The 21,617-nt window shown below is 32.2% G+C and overlaps 1 protein-coding gene across 2 annotated transcripts; it reads right to left on the reverse strand.

Moving 5' to 3' along the window:
• Positions 1 to 15,705: 15,705 nt before the first annotated feature.
• LOC123192598 (50S ribosomal protein L18) lies at positions 15,706 to 18,132 on the reverse strand. Of its 2 annotated transcripts, none has more exons than XM_044605202.1 (2): positions 17,978 to 18,132; positions 15,706 to 16,307 (listed from the first exon to the last, which is right to left on the reverse strand). In XM_044605202.1, the coding sequence occupies exon 2, from the start codon at positions 16,289 to 16,291 to the stop codon at positions 15,857 to 15,859; it is 435 nt and encodes a 144-aa protein (XP_044461137.1). In that variant the 5' UTR covers positions 16,292 to 16,307; positions 17,978 to 18,132; the 3' UTR covers positions 15,706 to 15,856. The 2 variants fall into 2 exon arrangements, with proteins under 2 accessions (XP_044461137.1, XP_044461138.1); XM_044605203.1 differs by having other exon boundaries at positions 15,706 to 16,259; positions 17,978 to 18,124.
• Between the last annotated feature and the right edge of the window lie 3,485 nt (positions 18,133 to 21,617).

The following is a 21,617-nucleotide window of genomic DNA, read 5'->3' on the forward strand; positions in this document are numbered from 1 at the left end:
ACAAAAATATAGAGTTGATATAAGTTTAAACCCCTAACCAAAGGAATAAGATTTGTTGCCTATAAAGTCATATCGAAATCGTGAACGTGTTTAGGGTCTTTTGATATTTAGGTTTAGTGAAAGTTTTTATTATTATTGTTTTTACTAGTATGTATTGTCACTTGTTATTTATTTATTTATTGATCATGATCATATTGATATATTTATTTGTCTATTAATATATAAGCATATATAGTTAAGGCACAACACGTGTCTTAAGATAAAGTTTCTCTTAAGCATGATAGTTGTATATGTATGTTTCACGAGTCTCGAACAAGATTGAAACATACATGCTTTGTTGGAAGCAAAGAGTTTCTCTTGTTTCTTTTAAGGTATAAAGGTCAAAAAGAAATCATAAAGAGGGCTGACAAAAACATAACATATATTTGTAATCACTTTATTGGGTGTTATTTCTGCCACACTCCCATATTTGATTCGTGTTAATTCAATTATTAATAATTGTGATCAAGAAAAGTCTTATGTTGATAAAGAGCATAAATAATGCCTTAGTTCGTTATTAGTAATTATATTAACTGAATTATTTATAAAAGTATAATTTATCTTTGAATTATTTTTTTTTTCTAAAATAGTTGTCATTTAAAGTTAAAATGTTAATTATTCAAAATCAAAAAATTGTTTTTCCTTTTCTTAAAAATAAAATAAAATAAAAATAATTAATGTTTCTTAAGTGGGAGAATGTTAGAATTTTTTTGATGTGGACTAACATTATTTATGATTATAGTTTAATAAAATTAGATAATTGAATAGTCTAATGTTAGTTTATAGATAGGTTTGAGTGATCAATAAAGATAAGCCTAATACACTTAAAGGTTATGATGTGTGTAGATAACATAAGTGTAGCCATCGAGGTTTATTGAAGTTTGATGTGGAGTTAATTAATCTACTATATATTAGTTAGGTTTTCGTTCCAAAATCTTATACAGTATGCCTAAAGTATAGCTTATTTGAAGTATAGCTTATTCATTCAAAATTATTATTTAAGGAGGTTTCTAGAATAAAACCTCAAGTTACGTCGAGAAGTAATCTTGATAGGTAATTTTAGGTGATTTTCAAAGGTTTTTCAGATTAAAATTGCATGACGATCAAAGTATTCTTAAAACCTTAAAGTTTAATTTAGTATTTTATAATTTATACATATATCTTGGGATTACAGTTGATTGATTTATTTTATTCAGTTTATACAAAAAAAATCTTACAAAGGTCATACCTAGGAGGTTCCCCAATGCATCTTCGAACAGTGGCAGAAGTCTTAATGTTGTTGGAGAAAATGGTGTGGAGGAGTATTTTTATATCTAATATATGTGTTCTTTTGCTTTGTTTTGCTTGTTGTTTCACTGAGCTGCTTAGTGATTTCTTGCCTGGTTGCAGTTTCAATTTCCAAGCTTGAGGCCACTGTTTTTGCTGCAAAGGTACTTTCCTTGGCTTCCTCCATAGGCTGCTGCATGTTGCAGAGCTTTCTGTGCTTTGCCAAACTATTGCATCCTCCACATCTACAGAGTGGTTACCTTCTTTGGAAATCTTCCCTTGTTGCCTGGTTTTGTGTCCAGAGTTATTGTTGCTTACCTTCTTTGCTTTTTTGGAAAAACAGCTTCAATCTGTTCTACCAAAATTCTGAATTTTTGTTCAAAGCTGCAGATGGCTGGTTATCTTGCTCGGGTCCTGGAAGCTTCCATAGGAGGTGTCTGTGCCTAGTTTGTTTTCTTTGCAGTTTTTTGGTCTTGCCTCAGGTTACAGTGAAGTCTTTGCTCCCTGTCCAAGATTTCCCAGCCGATCGGAATTTTTACTTTATAGCCTTGGTTCCTTTGGTCCTTGTGTGCATTACAACGGATGATTTCTTGTTCAAGTCCTGCAGAGGTTTTCTGGAGTTGTTTATCATAGCATCTTCCTATCACCAAGTTCATGTCAAAGGATTTGTTCTTGTTTTTACTTTTTCTTGCCCAAGTTTGATGCCTGCTTACCTTGCAGCTGATTATTTTTTGGCTTGTTCTGGATGGCTGCAGCTGCATCTCTATACTCTGCCAATATTACTTCTGCATTTGGGTCCAGACTTTCTGCTTCTACTTTGGTTTCCAAGAGAGACTTTCCACTAGTGATATCTTCTTCTGCATACTAGATCCAGTTGTCAACAGCAGCAGCTCCCCTCTCATTTCCTGCAGGGTCTCCTTGCTGCGATTTCTAGCCTGCTGCACATTTTCAGTCTGCAAATTTGTTTGTTGTCTAGAATTCTTTCTACCCAGTCCTCCAGGCTGCTTGGCTGCTCTACCCAGATTTTCCAGAAGACTTACAGTTCCTCTCTCCTTGCCCAGGAGGAAATGGATTCAAGCAGGGGCCTGTCGGAAATATAAATTGGGTTTACAAGTGTAAAGATTGAAACCCATGTTATACAAAACCAATTTATATTTCCGATATGGTTGTAATATTCACCTTTTAATTATTATTATCATTAGTATAATTATTATCATTATTTTTTAAATAGGATAAAATTTAAATTTTAGGGGATAAGGTGAGTTTAATTTTTAAAAATATTTTATTAGGTAAAATCTAGATAATAGTTAAATTTTTACATTAAGAGATGAGATATTTTATTTGTGATAAATGTAGGCTTATTTTTAAAAACTTATCTTTAAGAAAAATAAAAACATTATTAATAAAGGGAGAGAGAGGATTTTCTTATTTTCAAAACAAAGAGCAAGGTTGGGAGTAATGATTTTAGGAAGAGAAGAATTGTGAGTAGGAGACTAAAGCAAGGAAATAGTGTTGTTTTATTTTATTAATGTATGTCTCAATATTTTATTATTTTGATATATAGGTGTTTTATGATTTGAAGATTAGGATTTCTTTTAGGATTCGACTCAATTTTGCATTATAAATTGTTTGTTTCATGATAGTTTTATATTAGTTTGTAAATTTACTAAAAACAAAAGGAAATTATATACCTTTAATTCTATTTTTATTTTATATATTAATTTCGTTTTATGAAAAGAAAGAAAAAATAATAATAATACAAATTTTTAGTAATTGGTTGATATCTTAATTTTGTAAAAGATTTATTTATTTTTATATATATTTTTTTCATCGTTTTCAATTTAAATATTTTTTTTACATAAATCAATATGTCTAGTTATGTTATGAAAATTTTCATAATTTTATCTATTTAATATAATTTATTAAAATTGTTAAAGTATTGAGTGTTAAACCTGAAATTTATTTGACAGAATTTGTGACCAATATAATTTTCAGTTTCTTTTTAAATTGATTGTGACTCAAATAATTTTTTTATGAGTAAATTAGCATATATAGTTTAATTCTGGAAGTTTTCAAAATTTTGTAAATTTTATGTTATCTACTAAAATTATTATAAGAGTATATATTCAATCTGAAATATTTTTGACATTGTTAATGGTTTGTGATAAAAATTTCGTTTTGCATGACTTTTAAAATATTTTTGGGTTCATATTTTTTTGATAAAAACGTCAATATGTTAAGTTTATATTTGCAAAATTTCGTGAATTTTCGAGTTATACAGAATTTTATAAAATTGCTGGAAGCATGAACTGTCAAACTTGAAAACTGTTGTGATTAGGAGCTGTGGACGGAAGTAATTTTTTTAGAAGTTTATATTTATTTTTTTTAGCTGAATAATTTTTGGGTAAACCATCTATATGTCTTCTTTGTCCCTGCAAAGTTTTGTAACGTTTTAATTTGTGTAAAAATTTATAAAATTCATAGAACAAAGGTTATACAGCATAAATATGTGTTAGTTAAGTCTAGGATTATTCATCTTAGACACTCCTAGAATTTGTAAAATTAGTTTTGGAATTGAAGATTTTCAGCGAGATTTAAGGATATTACTAAGAGTATTATTACAATTTGAATTCATTGGTTTTGGCTAGGATTCGAATAGGTTGTACGTGATAGCTTGGATCGTATAAGGGTTTTTGTAGACTTTTGTTGGTAGTCGAGGTAAGTAGAAACTACTCTTTTTGTATGCATATAAATGTTATATGTTTGGAAATGATACTCAAATCTGAAAAATTTGGTTTTCGCAAGCTATATAATATTTTTATAAACATTTTCTATCAAACCCAAAGAATTTCTACAAATGCTTTGTTTATATAATATATATATATGTTTCTTTGATTTATATATATAGTTGTTTTGTTCACATACATGGGTTGTAAGTTATATAAATGATATTTCATTCTGTTTGTATCAAAAGACTTTTGCAAGTTATAAAATATTTTCGTATACTTTTTGTTCCACTTAAATTTTAATTACTCAGACATTGATTCAGTAAAATTATTTATGGTACATTTATGATTTGAAATTTTGTTTATATATACGGTTTTGACTCATTATCCGTAGTCTCTGAATATCTGCTCTGAACTCTGAAACTATAAGTTTGGTCCAGCTGGATTATTTATTCTGTTGTGCACATTTCTGAAATTTTGGCCGGGTCACCGGGAGTACAGGTGACACTACGTGACAAGAGTTTAAAATAAATTTTGACTTAAGTTTGGTAGTTTGAAAGGTTTTGAAATTATTTATTTATTTATTTATTTGTGGTTTTATATGTGTAAGCACTTGGTTTTCTGTTTGACCTTCTTTTATTTGATTTTCTTTATTAATATTTGAATTAAATGTTTAAGTATGCATATATAACGTTTAGCTTCTACTTACTGAGTTGACGGCTTACCCCTCGTCATTAACATTTTTGCAGATTAAAAATGTCACAAAGTATGAGTTTCTGTTTAGCTTTAGAGAATAAAGAATAAGAGAAGTTAGCTGGGAAGATTGGCTAAAAGAAAAAAAAAAATTAGTTTAGTAACTATTTGATTGTATGTTTTGTTTGAAAGATTTTTTTTTTCATGCTTTTGTGGTTGAAAAACTTTGTATTCAAGATTTGACTTTATTTAAGGGATTTTTCAAGTCTTTTGAAGTCATATGTTTTATTATAGTTCTGGGATGTTACAGTTGTGGTATCAGAGCTTTAGGTTTGAGATTCTGTAGACCTTTAAGATGATTTTAATGTGTGTTGTGGTAATATGATTTAGCAATAAGATCATGTTATATGATTATCTTTAGATAAATTTAGTATATATATAGGCTTATATTTTTAGTTTACACTAAAGTTTTGCTAATTCTGTTATTGTCATTAAGATGCCACAACGTAGATCTGCTACAAGGCAAAACCCTTCAGCTTCGAGAGATGACAATCAAGATAATGACAACATTACCCTTCGTCAACTTGCTCAAGAAAACAACCCGATATTGTATGCGATGAATAAATTTCTAGAAAGTCAAGCTCGAGTCTTAGAGCAATTAGCAAATGGTCAAGCCCCCGCAAGGCAGTATGTGAGGAACGAAGAACAAGATGTTAATGCTGGTGGTGCAACGTTGGAGCAATTTAAGAAGTTAGGACCTCCTATCTTCAAAGGGACCACATATCCTATGGTAGCTGAAGCTTGGTTGAAGCAAATGCAAAAGATATTCACAGCTATGGGGTGTAGTGATAATCAAAAGGTTGTCTTTGCTACATTTATGCTTCAAGGTGAGGCTGATCATTGGTGGGAGGCTACTTCACGTCTTTTAAGGAATCAATTGGGTGCAGCCCCTGTTACTTGGAGTAGGTTTGAAGATGTTTTCAATGAGAAATACTTTCCTGATCATGTGCGCTTTAAGATGGAGGCTGATTTTCTTAGTCTAATTCAAGGTGACAAATCTGTGGTTGAGTATGAAGAAAAGTTTACTACTCTATCTCGTTTTGCAGCAGGACTTATAAAGGATAAAGGTAGTCATTGTCGACGTTTCTTTGAGGGTTTAAGACCAGCTATCAAGAGTCAATTGTCTATTCTAAAGTTGAATACTTATGCGGATATGGTTGAGCGGGCAATAATAGCAGAGAGATATTTAGCTGAGTCTCAAAATGCTCGAGACAAACAGAGTAAGCAGTTTAAGCCTGGTGGCAATCGCAATGGTGGTTTAAGCAAGCAAATTGGTTCTTTTCAACCTCGAAATTTGGGTGGTTCATCTCAAAAGCCTATGGGAGGGGGATCTCTTCAGAATAATGTAGTATCACTTTGTAGTTTTTGTGGTAGGGCACATTCTAAAGAATGTCACAGAAAGACTGGAGCTTGTTTTAACTGTGGACAGATAGGGCATTTAGTCAAAGACTGCCCAAAGAAGCGTGGTGTTTTTAGCACTCAAAATGTTGAAGGTCAAAACAAGAAGCCAAAGACTCAAGGATGAGTATTTGCCATGACTAATCAAGATGTTGAGGCTTCCAATGATGTGGTGGCAGGTACATTATCTCTATTTTCTAAGGAAGCTAAAACTTTATTTGACTCTGGTGCAACTCATTCTTTTGTATCATATGCTTTTACTTGTCATTGTGAGAAATCCCCTAAGCCATTAAAATACCCTTTGTCAATCGCTACTCCTCTAGGTGATTGTGTGTGGATTGATTGTGTTTATAAGTCTTGTGAAATTTTCCTTGGGGGTAGAAAATTTCTTGTAGATCTTTTACCCTTAGAGATGTATGACTTTGATGTTATTCTAGGGATGAATTGGTTAGCAAAGTATCATGCTAGTATTAATTGTTTTTCCAAGGAAGTTATTTTTCATATATCAGAAGAGGAAGCTTTTCGATTTCAAGGGGCACAGAGTTCCTTTAGTGGGTTAATTTCGACAGTTAGAGTTAAAAACTTGGTAAATAAAGGAAATGGGGGATTTGTGGCTTGTGTTATAGCTGATAAGGATAAAGAGGTGAGACTTGAGGATATTTCGATAGTTAGAGATTTTTCAGATGTATTTCCAGAAGACTTACCAGGCTTACCTCCTGATCGAGAGATTGAATTTGCAATTGATTTGTTACCTGGGACTGCTCCAATTTCTAAGGCTCCATATAGGATGACACCTTTAGAGTTAAAAGAGTTGAAGGTTCAATTGCAAGAGTTATTAGATAAAGGACTCATCCGTCCTAGTGTTTCACCTTGGGGTGCTCTCGTATTATTTGTGAAGAAAAAAGATGGGTCTATGAGATTATGCATTGACTATTGTTAGTTGAACTTGGTCACCATAAAAAATAAGTATCCTCTTCCTAGGATTGATGACCTATTTGATCAATTGCAAGGTGCAACAGTGTTTTCAAAAATTAACTTACGATCAGGGTACCATCAATTGAAGATTAAGCTTGATGATGTGCCAAAGACAGCTTTCCGTACTCGTTATGGGTATTATGAATTTTTAGTCATGCCTTTCGGGTTAACTAATGCTCCAGCGGCTTTTATGGACTTGATGAATAGAGTATTTCAAAATTATTTGGATCAATTTGTTATTGTGTTTATAGATTATATATTGGTTTTCTCTAAGAGTGAGGAAGAACATGAAAAACATTTAGGGATTGTTTTACAAACCCTTCGAGAGAAAAAGCATTATGCAAAATTTAAAAAGTGTGAGTTCTGGATAGACAAGGTGGTGTTTTTGGGGCATGTGGTAGCTAAGGATGGAATTAGTGTTGACCCTTCTAAGATTGAAGCTGTGGTGAATTGGCAACGACCTGCTAATGTTACAGAAGTTAGAAGTTTTTTGGGGTTAACTGGTTATTATAGGCGATTTGTGGAAGGATTTTCTAGTCTTGCATCACCTTTGACTCAGCTGACAAGAAAAGATGTCAAATTTCATTGGGATAAGGAGTGTGAGAAGTGTTTTCAAGAGTTAAAGAAAAGATTGGTTTCTGCACCGGTGCTAACTGTTCCTTCAAGCGGTGGTGGTTTTATCATTTATAGTGATGCATCTAAGAAAGGTTTGGGATGTGTGTTGATGCAACATGGTAAGGTGGTGGCTTATGCTTCTAGGCAATTGAAAAATTATGAACGAAATTATCCAACTCATGATCTAGAGTTGTCAGCGGTGGTTTTTGCTTTAAAGATCTTGAGGCATTACCTCTATGGGGAAACTTGTGAGATTTTCACTGATCATAAAAGCTTGAAGTATTTATTTACCCAAAAAGAGTTAAATTTGAGGCAAAAGAGATGGTTGGAACTTGTGAAGGATTATGATTGTCGTATTCATTATCATCCAGGGAAGGCTAATGTGGTAGCTGATGCTCTTAGTAGAAAATCATCTGGGGGTATAACAAACTTAATTTGTACTCAGAAGCATATATTGGATGATTTGAGGAAATATGAAGTCATCGTTGTATTACCTGGCCATAGTGGTTTTCTGGGAAATATAAAGGTTCAACTAATGTTAACTGAAAGGATTAAAATGGCTCAGAAGGAGGATCCGTTATTATTGGAAATTGTAAATGAAATAAAGAAAGGAAATAAGTTGGAATTCAGATTGTCTGACGATGATATTTGAAGGTTTGGGAAACGAATTTGTGTGCCTAATGATAATAATTTGAAAAAAAGAAATTTTGAGTGAAGCTCATGAATCTGCTTATAGCGTTCATCTAGGGGGTACTAAAATGTATCGTGATTTGAGAAATAACTTTTGGTGGAGAAACATGAAGAATGATATTGCTAATTATGTCTCTAAATGTTTGGTGTGCCAACAAGTAAAGATTGAACATCAAAGACCTGAGGGATCTCTACAGCCTTTGCCTATTCCTGAATGGAAATGGGACCATATTTCTATGGATTTTGTGAGTGTCTTGCCTTGTTCAAAAAGGGGATTTGATTCTATTTGGGTGGTGGTTGATCGTTTGACTAAATCAGCACATTTCTTGGCAGTGAAAACCACTTATAATATGTTTTAGTTGGCTGACTTATTTATTCGAGAGGTTGTGAGATTGCATGGAGTTCCTCAATCTATTGTGTCAGATAGAGATGCACGTTTCACCTCTAAATTTTGGGTAAGTTTGCACCAAAATCTTGGGACAAAACTTAGTTTTAGCACTGCTTTCCATCCTCAAACTGATGGTCAATCTGAAGGGACTATCCAAACCCTTGAAGATATGTTGAGAGCATGTATGCTAGACTTGGGTGGTTCTTGGGAAGACCATTTACCCCTAATAGAGTTTGCTTATAATAACAGTTTTCACTCTAGTATTGGTATGGCTCCTTATGAAGCTTTGTATGGTCGAAAGTGTAGATCACCTATTTGTTGGGAAGAAGTTGGAGAAAGGAAGTTGCTAGGACCAGAGCTCGTTCAGATTACATCTGATAAAATTAGGTTGATTAGAGAAAGGCTTCGCACAGCTCAAAGTAGACAAAAGAGTTATGCTAATCATCGTAGACGAGAGTTGGAATTTGAGGTTGGAGATTTTGTTTTTCTGAAGGTGTTACCTTGGAAAGGAGTTTTTTGGTTTGGAAAGAGAGGGAAGCTAAGCCCTAGGTTTATAAGGCCATTCGAAATTTTGGAGAGGATTGGTGCAGTTGCATACCATGTGGCCTTACCACCAAGTCTCTCAAGGCTTCATAATGTATTTCATGTTTCGGCATTAAGGAAATATTTGGCTGACCTATCCCATGTTTTAGACTATCAGCCAATCCAAATCTCTAAAGATTTGTCATATGAAGAGCAAGCCTTAGAAGTCATTGATAGAAAGGAGCAATTTTTAAGGAATAGAGTTATTCCATTGGTAAAGGTGCGTTGGAGAAATCACTCGTTAGAAGAGGCCACGTGGGAGCAAGAGGCTGAAATAAAGGAGAAGTATCCTCAACTCTTTGAAGCTTTAGGTATGTACTAATTTCGAGGACGAAATTTTTTTTAGAGGGGAGAATTGTAATATTCACCTTTTAATTATTATTATCATTAGTATAATTATTTTAGGGGATAAGGTGAGTTTAATTTTTAAAAATATTTTATTAGGTAAAATCTAGATAATAGTTAAATTTTTCTATTAAGAGATGAGATATTTTATTTGTGATAAATGTAGGCTTATTTTTAAAAACTTATCTTTAAAGAAAAATAAAATCATTATTAATAAAGGGAGAGAGAAGATTTTCTTATTTTCAAAACAAAGAGCAAGGTTGGGAGTAATGATTTTAGGAAGAGAAGAATTGTGAGTAGGAGACTAAGGCAAGGAAATAGTGTTGTTTTATTTTATTAAGGTATGTCTCAATATTTTATTATTTTGATATATAGGTGTTTTATGATTTGAAGATTAGGGTTTCTTTTAGGATTCGACTCAATTTTGTATTATAAATTGTTTGTTTCATGATAGTTTTATATTAGTTTGTAAATTTACTAAAAACAAAAGGAAATTATATACCTTTAATTCTATTTTTATTTTATATATTAATTTCGTTTTATGAAAAGAAAGAAAAAATAATAATAATACAAATTTTTAGTAATTGGTTGATATCTTAATTTTGTAAAAGATTTATTTATTTTTATATATATTTTTTTCATCGTTTTCAATTTAAATATTTTTTTTACATAAATCAATATGTCTAGTTATGTTATGAAAATTTTCATAATTTTATCTATTTAATATAATTTATTAAAATTGTTAAAGTATTGAGTGTTAAACCTGAAATTTATTTGACAGAATTTGTGACCAGTAAAGAAATATAATTTTCAGTTTCTTTTTAAATTGATTGTGACTCGAATAATTTTTTTATGAGTAAATTAGCATATATAGTTTAATTCTGGAAGTTTTCAAAATTTTGTAAACATTATGTTATCTACTAAAATTATTATAAGAGTATATGTTCAATCTGAAATATTTTTGACAGTGTTCATAGTTTGTGATAAAAATTTTGTTTTGCATGACTTTTAAAATATTTTTGGGTTCATTTTTTTTTTGATAAAAACGTCAATATGTTAAGTTTATATTTGCAAAATTTCGTGAATTTTCGAGTTATACAGAATTTTATAAAATTGCTGGAAGCATGAACTGTCAAACTTGAAAACTGTTGTTGTGATTAGGAGCTGTGGACGGAAGTAATTTTTTTAGAAGTTTGTATTTATTTTTTTTAGCTGAATAATTTTTGGGTAAACCATCTATATGTCTTCTTTGTCCCTGCAAAGTTTTGTAACATTTTAATTTGTGTAAAAATTTATAAAATTTATAGAACAAAGGTTATACAGTATAAATATGTGTTAGTTAAGTCTAGGACTATTCATCTTAGACACTCTTAGAATTTGTAAAATTAGTTTTGGAATTGAAGATTTTCAGCGGGATTTAAGGATATTACTAAGAGTATTATTACAATTTGAATTCATTGGTTTTGGCTAGGATCCGAATAGGTTGTACGTGATAGCTTGGATCGTATAAGGGTTTGTGTAGACTTTTGCTGGTAGTCGAGGTAAGTAGAAACTATTCGTTTTGTATGCATATAAATGTTATATGTTTGGAAATGATACTGAAATCTAAGAAATTTGGTTTTCGCAAGCTATATAATATTTTTATAAACATTTTCTATCAAACCCAAAGAATTTCTACAAATGCTTTGTTTATATAATATATATATATATGTTTCTTTGATTTATATATATAATTGTTTTGTTCACATACATGGGTTGTAAGCTATATAAATGATATTTCATTCTGTTTGTATGAAATGACTTTTGCAAGTTATAAAATATTTTCATATACTTTTTGTTCCACTTAAATTTTAATTACTTAGACATTGATTCAGTAAAATTATTTATGGTACATTTATGATTTGAAATTTTGTTTATATATACGGTTTTGACTCATTGTCCGTAGTCTCTGAATATCTGCTCTGAACTCTGAAACTATAAGTTTGGTCCAGCTGGATCATTTATTCTGTTGTGCACATTTCTAAAATTCTGGCCGAGTCACCGGGATTACAGGTGACATTTGATTTCTGAAATTCTGGCCAGGTCACCGGGAGTACAGGTGACACTACGTGACAAGAGTTTAAAATAAATTTTGACTTAAGTTTGGTAGTTTGAAAAGTTCTGAAATAATTTATTTATTTATTTATTTGTGGTTTTATATGTGTAAGCACTTGGTTTTCTGTTTGACCTTCTTTTATTTGATTTTCTTTATTAATATTTGAATTAAATGTTTAAGTATGCATATATAACATTTAGCTTCTGCTTACCGAGTTGACGGCTTAACCCTCGTCATTAACATTTTTACAGATTAAAGATGTCATAAAGTATGAGTTTCTGTTTAGCTTTGGGGAATAAAGAATAAGAGAAGTTAGCTAGGAAGATTGGCTAAAAGAAAAAAAAAAAATTAGTTTAGTAACTATTTGATTGTATGTTTTGTTTGAAAGATTTTTGTTTTTTATGCTTTTGTGGTTGAAAAACTTTGTATTCAAGATTTGACTTTATTTAAGGGATTTTTCAAGTCTTTTGAAGTCATATGTTTTATTATAGTTCTGGGATATTACAATGGTATCAGAGCGCGAGCCAAACGGCGGGTTTAACAACCTAAGTGTTCCTGGATACAAGTAACAATGCACCCAGCCAAAAATCGGCTGAGCCGAAAGGCAGGTCTAATAGCCTAGATGCTTGCACTTAAGCGGGGGTGTTGAGGACTTAAATAAAGAAGAGTCTCACATCTAATAAACTTAAATAAAATGAGTGATATATAAGTGTTGTGGATTGGACCTTAACATACGCCAATTGGTTTTGTGTAACATGGGTTTCAATCTGCACACTTGTAAGCCCAATTTATATTTCCAATATGGTATCAGAGCACGAGCCAAACGGCAGGTTTAACAGCTTAAGTGTTCCTGGATATAAGTGACAATGCACCCAGCCAAAAATCGGTTGAGCCGAAAGGCAGGTCTAACAGCCTAGGTGCTTGCACTTAAGCAAACCCAGCCAAAAATCGGTTGAGCCGAAAGGCAGGTGTGTTGGAGACTCAAATAAAAAAGAGTCCCACATCTAATAAACTTAAGTAAAATGAGTGGTATATAAGTGTTGTGGATTTGACTTTAACATAAGCCAATTGTACACACTTGTAAGCCTAATTTATATTTCCAACAGGGCCAATGCTAGATTTTGTCTGCCTCAATCCACCGGGTGGTTTTTTTGGTGCCTGATCTGTGCTGCAGAATTTTGTCTACTGCAAATTGTCCTATACCGCCCCATCAGGGAGATGCAAAACTTCTCAGCAACAGGACTGCCTCTTGTTTCTACTGGATTCTATGCATTATGAACAGAGCTATTTTCCTGTCAAGCCAGCCGAGATCAAGAACTGTGAACCGGGCAAAGACTTCCTTCGATACTGTTTCTGTTTCTAGACAGAGGAATAATTTGGCTGCAAGCTTCCTAGCTTCAGCAGAAATCTGTCCAACCTTTGCTTGGTTACAATGTCCAGGAAAAAGCAGTATTGCGCCTACAGGTTTTGAACAACTGCAACTAGTCAACCCAGATTCTTTGGCCTTCTTTTTAGCCCACTCTTTTTAGCTCAAACATCCATACTAAGATGCCTAGCAAAATTACGCCTATAATGTGCTATCCTAGAACAGCTTCCAGATTAGTTGCTCTGTTGGCTTCGGATTTGGACTTAAAACTGAAATATACTAATGTCCCTGTGTCAAAATTTCACCTGCTAGTAAAGGGCTCTTGTATTTTGTTGTTCATACTTTTTTGTATAGTTTGGGCTTGATGGACTAGCTTATGTTAGCTGTTGTAATTGGTGTGCTTTTGTTGTGTCCTCCTCTTGAACCATATTATTATAGGAACTTCGTTAAGCCTTTAAGAGAAGTTGACACTAACTTCGGTAATGTTTGTTCATTTGTAAGGGTGCCAGTCCTCTCCTTAGTTTCTATTGTCATGTTCTCTCGGACAAGGTGAGCTTAGATTATTCTGGGCCCGTTGCCTTCTTGTTTATAAATACACCTCACCATAAAAAGAAAAAAGTGAGTATTAAATACTCTTAATGAAATTTAATATTGCTTGAAGAAATCAAGGTTAATAAACTTCATCTATATGAACATAAGCAGTTGTGCCTCTATTTAATAAAAAAAAGGTGTATAAAACTCTGTAAATGTTAGTGAATACTGAGATGAAGCACAAGGCCAAAATAGTGCGATTTAAGTAGAGAAATTTTGGTTAATATGATTTGTGTATGATATTTTTGAATTTATCGTTACAAATATTAGTTTAAAGTTAATGCTATCATTGATTTGATAAATTATTAAAATATTGACACTAATAACAAGTTTAACTTGAAAAAGACTACTTGTATGCATAAATCATTTAACATTACTATCTAACTGGGGGATTTGAATTTAATAGTTGCTTGTAATGTGATACAAATCAAATCCTAAATTGAAATTGGAATAAAAGGCATATTAAATATGAATACAATATATAAAGTTTGGCACATAATAATTTTAACCAAGAAGGAAGATTTCAAGTTAATGGAACAAACATAATTAAAATTAGAACGGGTGTCTTTAAAAACAAGGTTTGGTGGAATGAGCATTGAATAGACATTATATACGTGGAACGAGTATTCCACGAACTCTACAGGCATATGAAACAGACATTTGATTTATGGAATGAGTTTTCCATGAATTCTCCTAAAATATAGAAAGGCCATTCAATTCATGGAATGAGTTTTCCATGAATTCTACTAAAATATAAAACAGACATTCAATTAATGAAATAGACGTTCTATTAATTTTGCAGAATGTTCAATAAAACATATAAAGCATCATACTGTTGGTATTTTGGTATATTTTGTGACACAAATCAATTCTGTTTCAATGATTAAATAGCTGTTTTAGTAAATTATTTGAATTTAAAATCATTCTTTAAAGATTGTGCCTATTATAAGCTAAAGATTATGTCCATATTTAAGCTAAGGGTTGTGTTGATTCATAAGGTTGTGATTATTCACAAACCAATGCAATTGCTTATGTATCTATTCATAACCAATATAATTGTTCTTGGTGTCTAATCACAAACCGAATGGTGCATTTTCATTCTAGTATGAGTTATGGTCAAGTGAATAAGTTTTTGCTAATCAAGCTTTGATGTTTCTTACACACTTGACATATTCACTTAAAACACTCTTTTTAAAAGAATTTCTCTAAGAACTCTTCAGTGTTTGCAGACTCTAAATTTTTAGAGTTTTATTGCATCCTAGACGTGAATTTACACCATCCCAAACTGCAAATGGAAAACAAATATCACTTTAAGAAAAGTATTTATAGGCCTTAAAAAGTCTATTTATTTTATTCTGGTCTCTTCACCACTCTCTATCGTATTTCCAATAACTGTTAGTGCAATCGCTATATATATATCCAATTGCTAACTTCACGATTCTAAAATTAAAAGCCAGCAGTCTAATGCTTGCCATAGGTCCGTACCCTCAAATAAAAATTTTCGATCAACTCTATACCAATTTGTTGCACGGAATTAACATCTTATGCTAATATAGGATTTTAATCAAATGAATGATAAAAAATCCAAACATTTAAAAAAATTGATTGATGGAATTGTAATAATTTTGTCCAGATACGTAAAGAAAAAGAAAACACGCTGAGTAGATCATTTGTATATGAGGGGAAGCCCACCAGAGCCAGTGGCAGCTTAGCTATTTTAACTATATTCTGCAGAATAAATAGAGCACAAGGCATAGCGATCAGATGCCAATTTTCTAGAGTTACAAATTGAGACAATTAGATTTATCAATATTATTTTCCCAATGGATTGTGGTTGGACATGAAATATCTAGCACCATGAATAGATAAAGAGACGAGAAAGAAAAGATCTAAAACCATTCTTATTCAATTTTTTTCTTAAAATAGCAATTCTGTTTCACTAGTATAACATGTATAAAGCTACCTTCTACATGCATATCTAAACATTTAGAGAGAACTAAAAAGAAAAAGGTAAGAGCAAAAACTTATCAGAAACTTGGCCTCGAAGTATCATCATCATTATCTTCAAGAACGACTTTGACTCCATTGTTCTTAAGGGCATTGACAATCGCCCATATTTTGGTGCGGTTCTTGAAACCCTTTTTCTCAACTTCTTTGTTTACATTGACATGAATTCCTCTTCCTTGTCCCTGTTCAAGGCCCTCCACTTTGAGTCGCATAGCCAAGACCTCTCCAACAACTGTTGCCGCTTTGGCATTGCAAGACCGACCACATTCAAGTGAGTTTTTAATAGAATGTTCAACTGTAGATGCTGTTGCAACTATACGCCCATTATTTCTGTCCACAACATTTGCGGTAATGTACTTCAACGATATGAACAATCGTAGAATGTACCTCTTCAAGATCGTCATCCTTCTATATATTCTTAATCTGCTCAGCAGAATTGAACAGTCATAGGTCATAAGTAGTACGTCTCGCCTAAGAAACAAGAAATAAAATACATGAAACAATTTTTTACTTCACATGACTTCGACTTGTCTAAGCATTTTGCAAGCTTGATCCGAACTTGTGATAAAAGATGTCATATAAGTACTCTAATTCTATATCTCATATTTAATAATATGACAAGAAATGATTCAACAACAGCTCTACTAAATTGATGGCTTCTACTAAATAGGCACAGGTCTATTCCAAAAAAAAAAAAAAAGATAGGCCTATGCCTATTTTGAACACAGCATTTAGAGAAGAGGATGATGCATAATTGGACAATGGACAAAGATATGGATAGATTTAAATACACTATAACAAGAAAATCAGGCGATATTTAATGCACCAGAGGACACATAGTTGGAAGCAGTCATATGAATTGAAGTTAGTTCTTATTGTTCTCTATTTGTAAACTGGGTATTATCAGAATTAATTGATTAGTTTTCTACTATAATGATAGGTCCCAGTCCAAGCTTAATATATTAACTAGCAATAGTTCTCTTCGGGTGAGAACAAACCACAATATTTGGAAATTTTTCTCTGCCTTCTTTATTCATTAGAAGCGTTTAAATACAAAAGATTCATAGCAACCTCTCCTATTATTGCGACCACAACCTACATGCATAAACAGAAACTAACTACATGCATAAAACAGAAACTAATTCATAGCAACTTAAATATCAACGTGCAGAAAAATGGCTGTTTACGTGCCATCGTAAATTCCGCCCATAACTGCAACTGTGACTCCTTCTTTGTGAACGTTGCTGCCCATGACTTAGTCCATATACTTCTGATTCGCTGAGACCTTCGTGGTTGTTGAGGTCGTGGCTTATCATATAATTAGAAGCCACTACTGATACGTGGACGGGATGGAGATCAATCCGAAAAAGACTCAAGGAATAATGGCCAAGTGGCCACAAGAAACGGTACCAGCAGGGGCAGAATTACCCGCTTTATGCTCTGGTGGACTGCAGAGAGCAGCTAGAAGGGGCTTCAATATGAAAATCAGACAAGCAGAGGAGATAGGCTACAGAGAGGAAACCCCAGCGTCGACCAGCAAAAAAAAAATACATTAGCAAGCATTAACTTAGGGGTGATTTTGTAAATGACTGATGAGTCTTACTTTAGGGGCTACGAAATTGTTAATTTTCTCTTAAGTTTTCTTCATTTCCAAGCAAAGATAGACAGATCTCATTGTGACACTCCAAGGATGTATGAAAAATTTTGAAACCATTTTATCTTTCTGGTAGAATATTATAGTTTAGTGGTGACTCAAAGAGTGTTAGATTGAATATATAAATCGGTTCGTATCAAATACACTAATAAACTTCATATGATCAAACACCTAGATATCATGTTGAATCACTTGAAAAAGCATCCATAAAAATAAGACTAGCCAGCTGAACACAACACAATACCCCGCTTGGGGATTTATAAACTTTAACAAAAAGCATTAAAGCAGGTAGAATAGACCCCCTCAGAAAAAAAAAAAAAAAAGGGCTCTTCGAAGAATATTGTCGAGCAGGTTATGTGCAAAGCTGAAATGGTCAGTGCTACCATAGGCTGGTGAAAGACTTTCAAGCAAGATCATAAATTTCACAAACGGGTTCAGAGAATTTAGTCAGGCTAGTTCCTTTATAAATTAATCCTTAAATAATTACCTCTGGTTGGGAATTTATATGAACGTGTGGCTGCTGCCTTTGCGAAATTGTGTGACGCTGTTCACCACCGTAAGGACGAGCGGGAAATTTTTTTTCTTTTGGCTAAGCAGATGAGTGGGAAATTTTTTGAGGAAAAAAAAGAGGTTTAATAATCTATAATTGGGCCATGCTCAAGACTTAAACAATCAGATCCACAATCAGGCCTGGATCCTGGAAAAGAATTTATCAAAAGAGAAGGGCCTTAAAATAAAAATTAAATTAAATACATGGATTTTTTATTTTTTATTTTTATAAATATGCGCTGGCTTTTTATGAGTATAGTGTGTTTGACTTAGATAATATTTAGTTATCAAAATGAAAAAATATCTCGAAGATAAATTGTATAGAAGATTATTGAGTATAAATTATTATTATATTTAATAAAAATTAGTTGATGTAAATAATTATTATATTTAGTTAGACTTAATAAAAGAATATTAATCTATTATTTTACTTAAATATATTTAATATAATTATTATAAAATATTCTCATATTACTTGCTATATTAATTAAAAATGAATATATTTTAATACTAAAAAAATAAAGATATAATTGTAACAAAATTAATATTACTTAAGTAATTTTTTAGTATTTAAGGTGAAAGTGGTAATTAAATTATTTTTTGTTTTACCTGTTACATTACTCTTGCTAATAAAATATTACCTAAATTTGTATCTATAAACTAAAAAAATAATATAAGTAATAAAAGATATATTAACAAAATAGTATGTGAGTACTGATAATCAAACGCCCTCTTAAGTTACGTAATCTCATGATCCAAAATGAAAATAACAAAAGAGATGGATTCAAAGTGAATCCAAACAAATGCTGACTTAAACTCAATTCAAAATCAAAAAGTTTAACTAGAACTCAAACTCCCTTAAACTAGCAATGAATTTGCTGAAAAAAAACTGTTGAATGCCGCCGAAGAATAAGAAAAATCTTCAAAAACAAAGAAGAGAAGAATTACTGAAAAAAAGATAACAATTTATCAAAAAATATGAATCCACCAACCATTCACTTAAGTCAAGCTAGTGCATTTCAAACTCCAACTAGAGTATGTTAACTAAAGTTCAACTCATCAAACTGAACACTAAACCAAACCCAAGCTAGTTTACTTCGAATCCATTCCTCATTACATGTTTTTTTATCGGATTCTATACTTATTTTTACTTTTGCTTGGGAAAGAAATAAGATTTTTATTTAGCTATACATAAAAAATTTCCTGTGACCGTCAAATTTCACCTCCATGTATATACAGAAAATAAAGTATTGCAATGCAATCATTAATAAAATGTTGGCGGAGTAACCAAAATTGCACCATTAAAAATCTTACTACATATAGATATGCCCTTATTCAGCCATTATCGTGATATGTTACACTTGAAAATTTCTCTACTTTATCCTTTCACAACAAAATTGTTCAACTTCAAGCTTTCAAACTTTCTTCTGGCCTATAAATAAATCTCTTTCACTTAAATCTTCAAAACATCTAACGAGGCATTCCAGCAACAATCTAAAATTTGCTCAGAAAGGCGTATCTTAATGAGTTCGTCCTGCAAGCAGAAGTCTGCGAGTGAGAGATGATTCTTCAACCTCCTCATAGGACACAAGCTTGGCACTCAGCAGATTCTAACCGAAACTTGGGCGGTAATCTGGCCTTAAATTTACCTCTTTTAATTTCACAAATCTTTTCTGGATTCCAACTCTCCTTCAGAAGAAACGTCACTCCATGAAGTATGTGATGGAGCTATTTCTTCAGCGGCGGCTTCTCTTTTGAAGTCTCTGATTGCATAGGCGACGCTGACGCTGTTGTTGTCTCTTGGACCCCCACTACGTCACCTAAGATTTTTGCAGTTAAATGTGGAGCCTCAGAGTCAAGGTCCGGCCATTCAGAAGCTATTCTTCTGGCACCCTGAGAGAAAGATAACAGATGAGTAGGGAAAAAGAAGTTAAAAAGACGGAAGAGAAAAGTAAATAAAAAATCATGACACTGATCAATAACGCAGTTTTGCATGACAAGAGAATTATTTATATTTGTTTAAATAAAATATATTTTGATCTCATTTGATCTAGTTCTTATTTGATCTAATTCAATATAATTCTGATTTGATCGGACTATAATTTGATATGATTTTGATTTATCGTATATTATTTTTTTATTTTATAAGATTATGATTTTATTTCAAATTATATTGTATAATATTTTATCAATAAAACTGAGTGAGTTCACAACTCAATTCCTAATTCTACATGGTATCCAAACAGTAAAATTCTCTGTTATTCCCTAATTTTATAACAAACCTTTTGTCCTTGCACAAGTTTTTTTTTTTTTCCTTCTTCTTGGTTTTAAAATTTATCTTTTTTCCCCTTACCTTATGTTTTCATCTTTTTGTCATATCAGCCTCCCCCCACGCTTATAGATAGAAGCTTACAGTTTCACACCTATTACACTTTGAGCAGCTAGTACCTTCCCCCACAACTGCTACATTGTCCTTTTAGCAACTCGTTCAAGCGTCAAGTTTTATCGTTCCGACAACCTCGTCCACTCTGGCATTCTCCTTAGTGCTTTCTCTCCTAATGCCATCACAACAAGCACATTCCACCTTTCTCTCATTGTCATTGTCGTTTTCATTGGGTGTAATTGTTGTTGTGTCCCACTTGTAAATGCATGAATTGTCAAGTAATATAATAAATATCGATCCCACAAGGACTGAGACATCAACCACTAATTAAACCAAGGCTCGGATTTAGCTAAGAAGGTTGTATTCAACATCAATTTTTTGCTTGGATGTAAATAAAGTAATGTACTAAAACTAAATTCCAATACGCAAGCAAATAAGACAATCCAATTTACAAAAATAAATAAATAAAATAAAAAAAGCAATCCTAAAGAGTTTGTATATGTCAAATTTCTAGGACTTCAGGTTTGCTGATACACACACATAAGTCTATAGCGTAATGAAACTACTAAGGTAATTGAGATATTATTGCTAGTTTAATATCCTAATTTAACTTAGCTTCCCTTGCGAGGTTGACTAAGTGTGTAACCCTTGAGCAAGTTTCTACTTTCACGATAACCTAAACAATTGGTACCTATTACGAGTTATGATTCCAATTATTCTGTGAGGAGCTGACCTATCTTTAGTATCAGTGATCCAAGTTCAAGTAATATATGCATTAAACTCAATACCTACCTTTCGATAATTTACATGAACGTATAAATATGTGCAAAGATGGGCCCAAATCTTTATCACAAGCATGGAATAATTATTCAATGAAGCAAAATATAAAAATTTATAAAATAAAGAAATAATATACTATAGACTTATGGGGTTAACAGGTCCCTCTTATAGAAAACGTATTCACTCATGCTAAGTACATGTGCGTAATAATAAATATGAAGCATCATATTAAAAATAGAAAAAACTCATATTAAGTATGAATGTCTTCTTCTAAAGACTAGATGTTGTTATCACTATTATTGTGCACTATCATAAGTTCTGTTGGTGGCTCTCGGAATGTAGACTATAAATTGCTAAAGTTGTCACTAAACGCTGCTCTCTGTGAAAGTCACCCTCTTAATGAAATATTGAAGCT

Source organism: Mangifera indica, chromosome 12 (assembly GCF_011075055.1).
Source record: "Mangifera indica cultivar Alphonso chromosome 12, CATAS_Mindica_2.1, whole genome shotgun sequence".
Classification (NCBI taxonomy): Eukaryota; Viridiplantae; Streptophyta; class Magnoliopsida; order Sapindales; family Anacardiaceae; genus Mangifera; species Mangifera indica.

Excerpts from the sequence above, each read along its gene's own strand:
- LOC123192598 (XM_044605202.1), bottom strand. The coding sequence starts at position 16,291 with ATGACCTATGACTGTTCAATTCTGCTGAGCAGATTAAGAATATATAGA.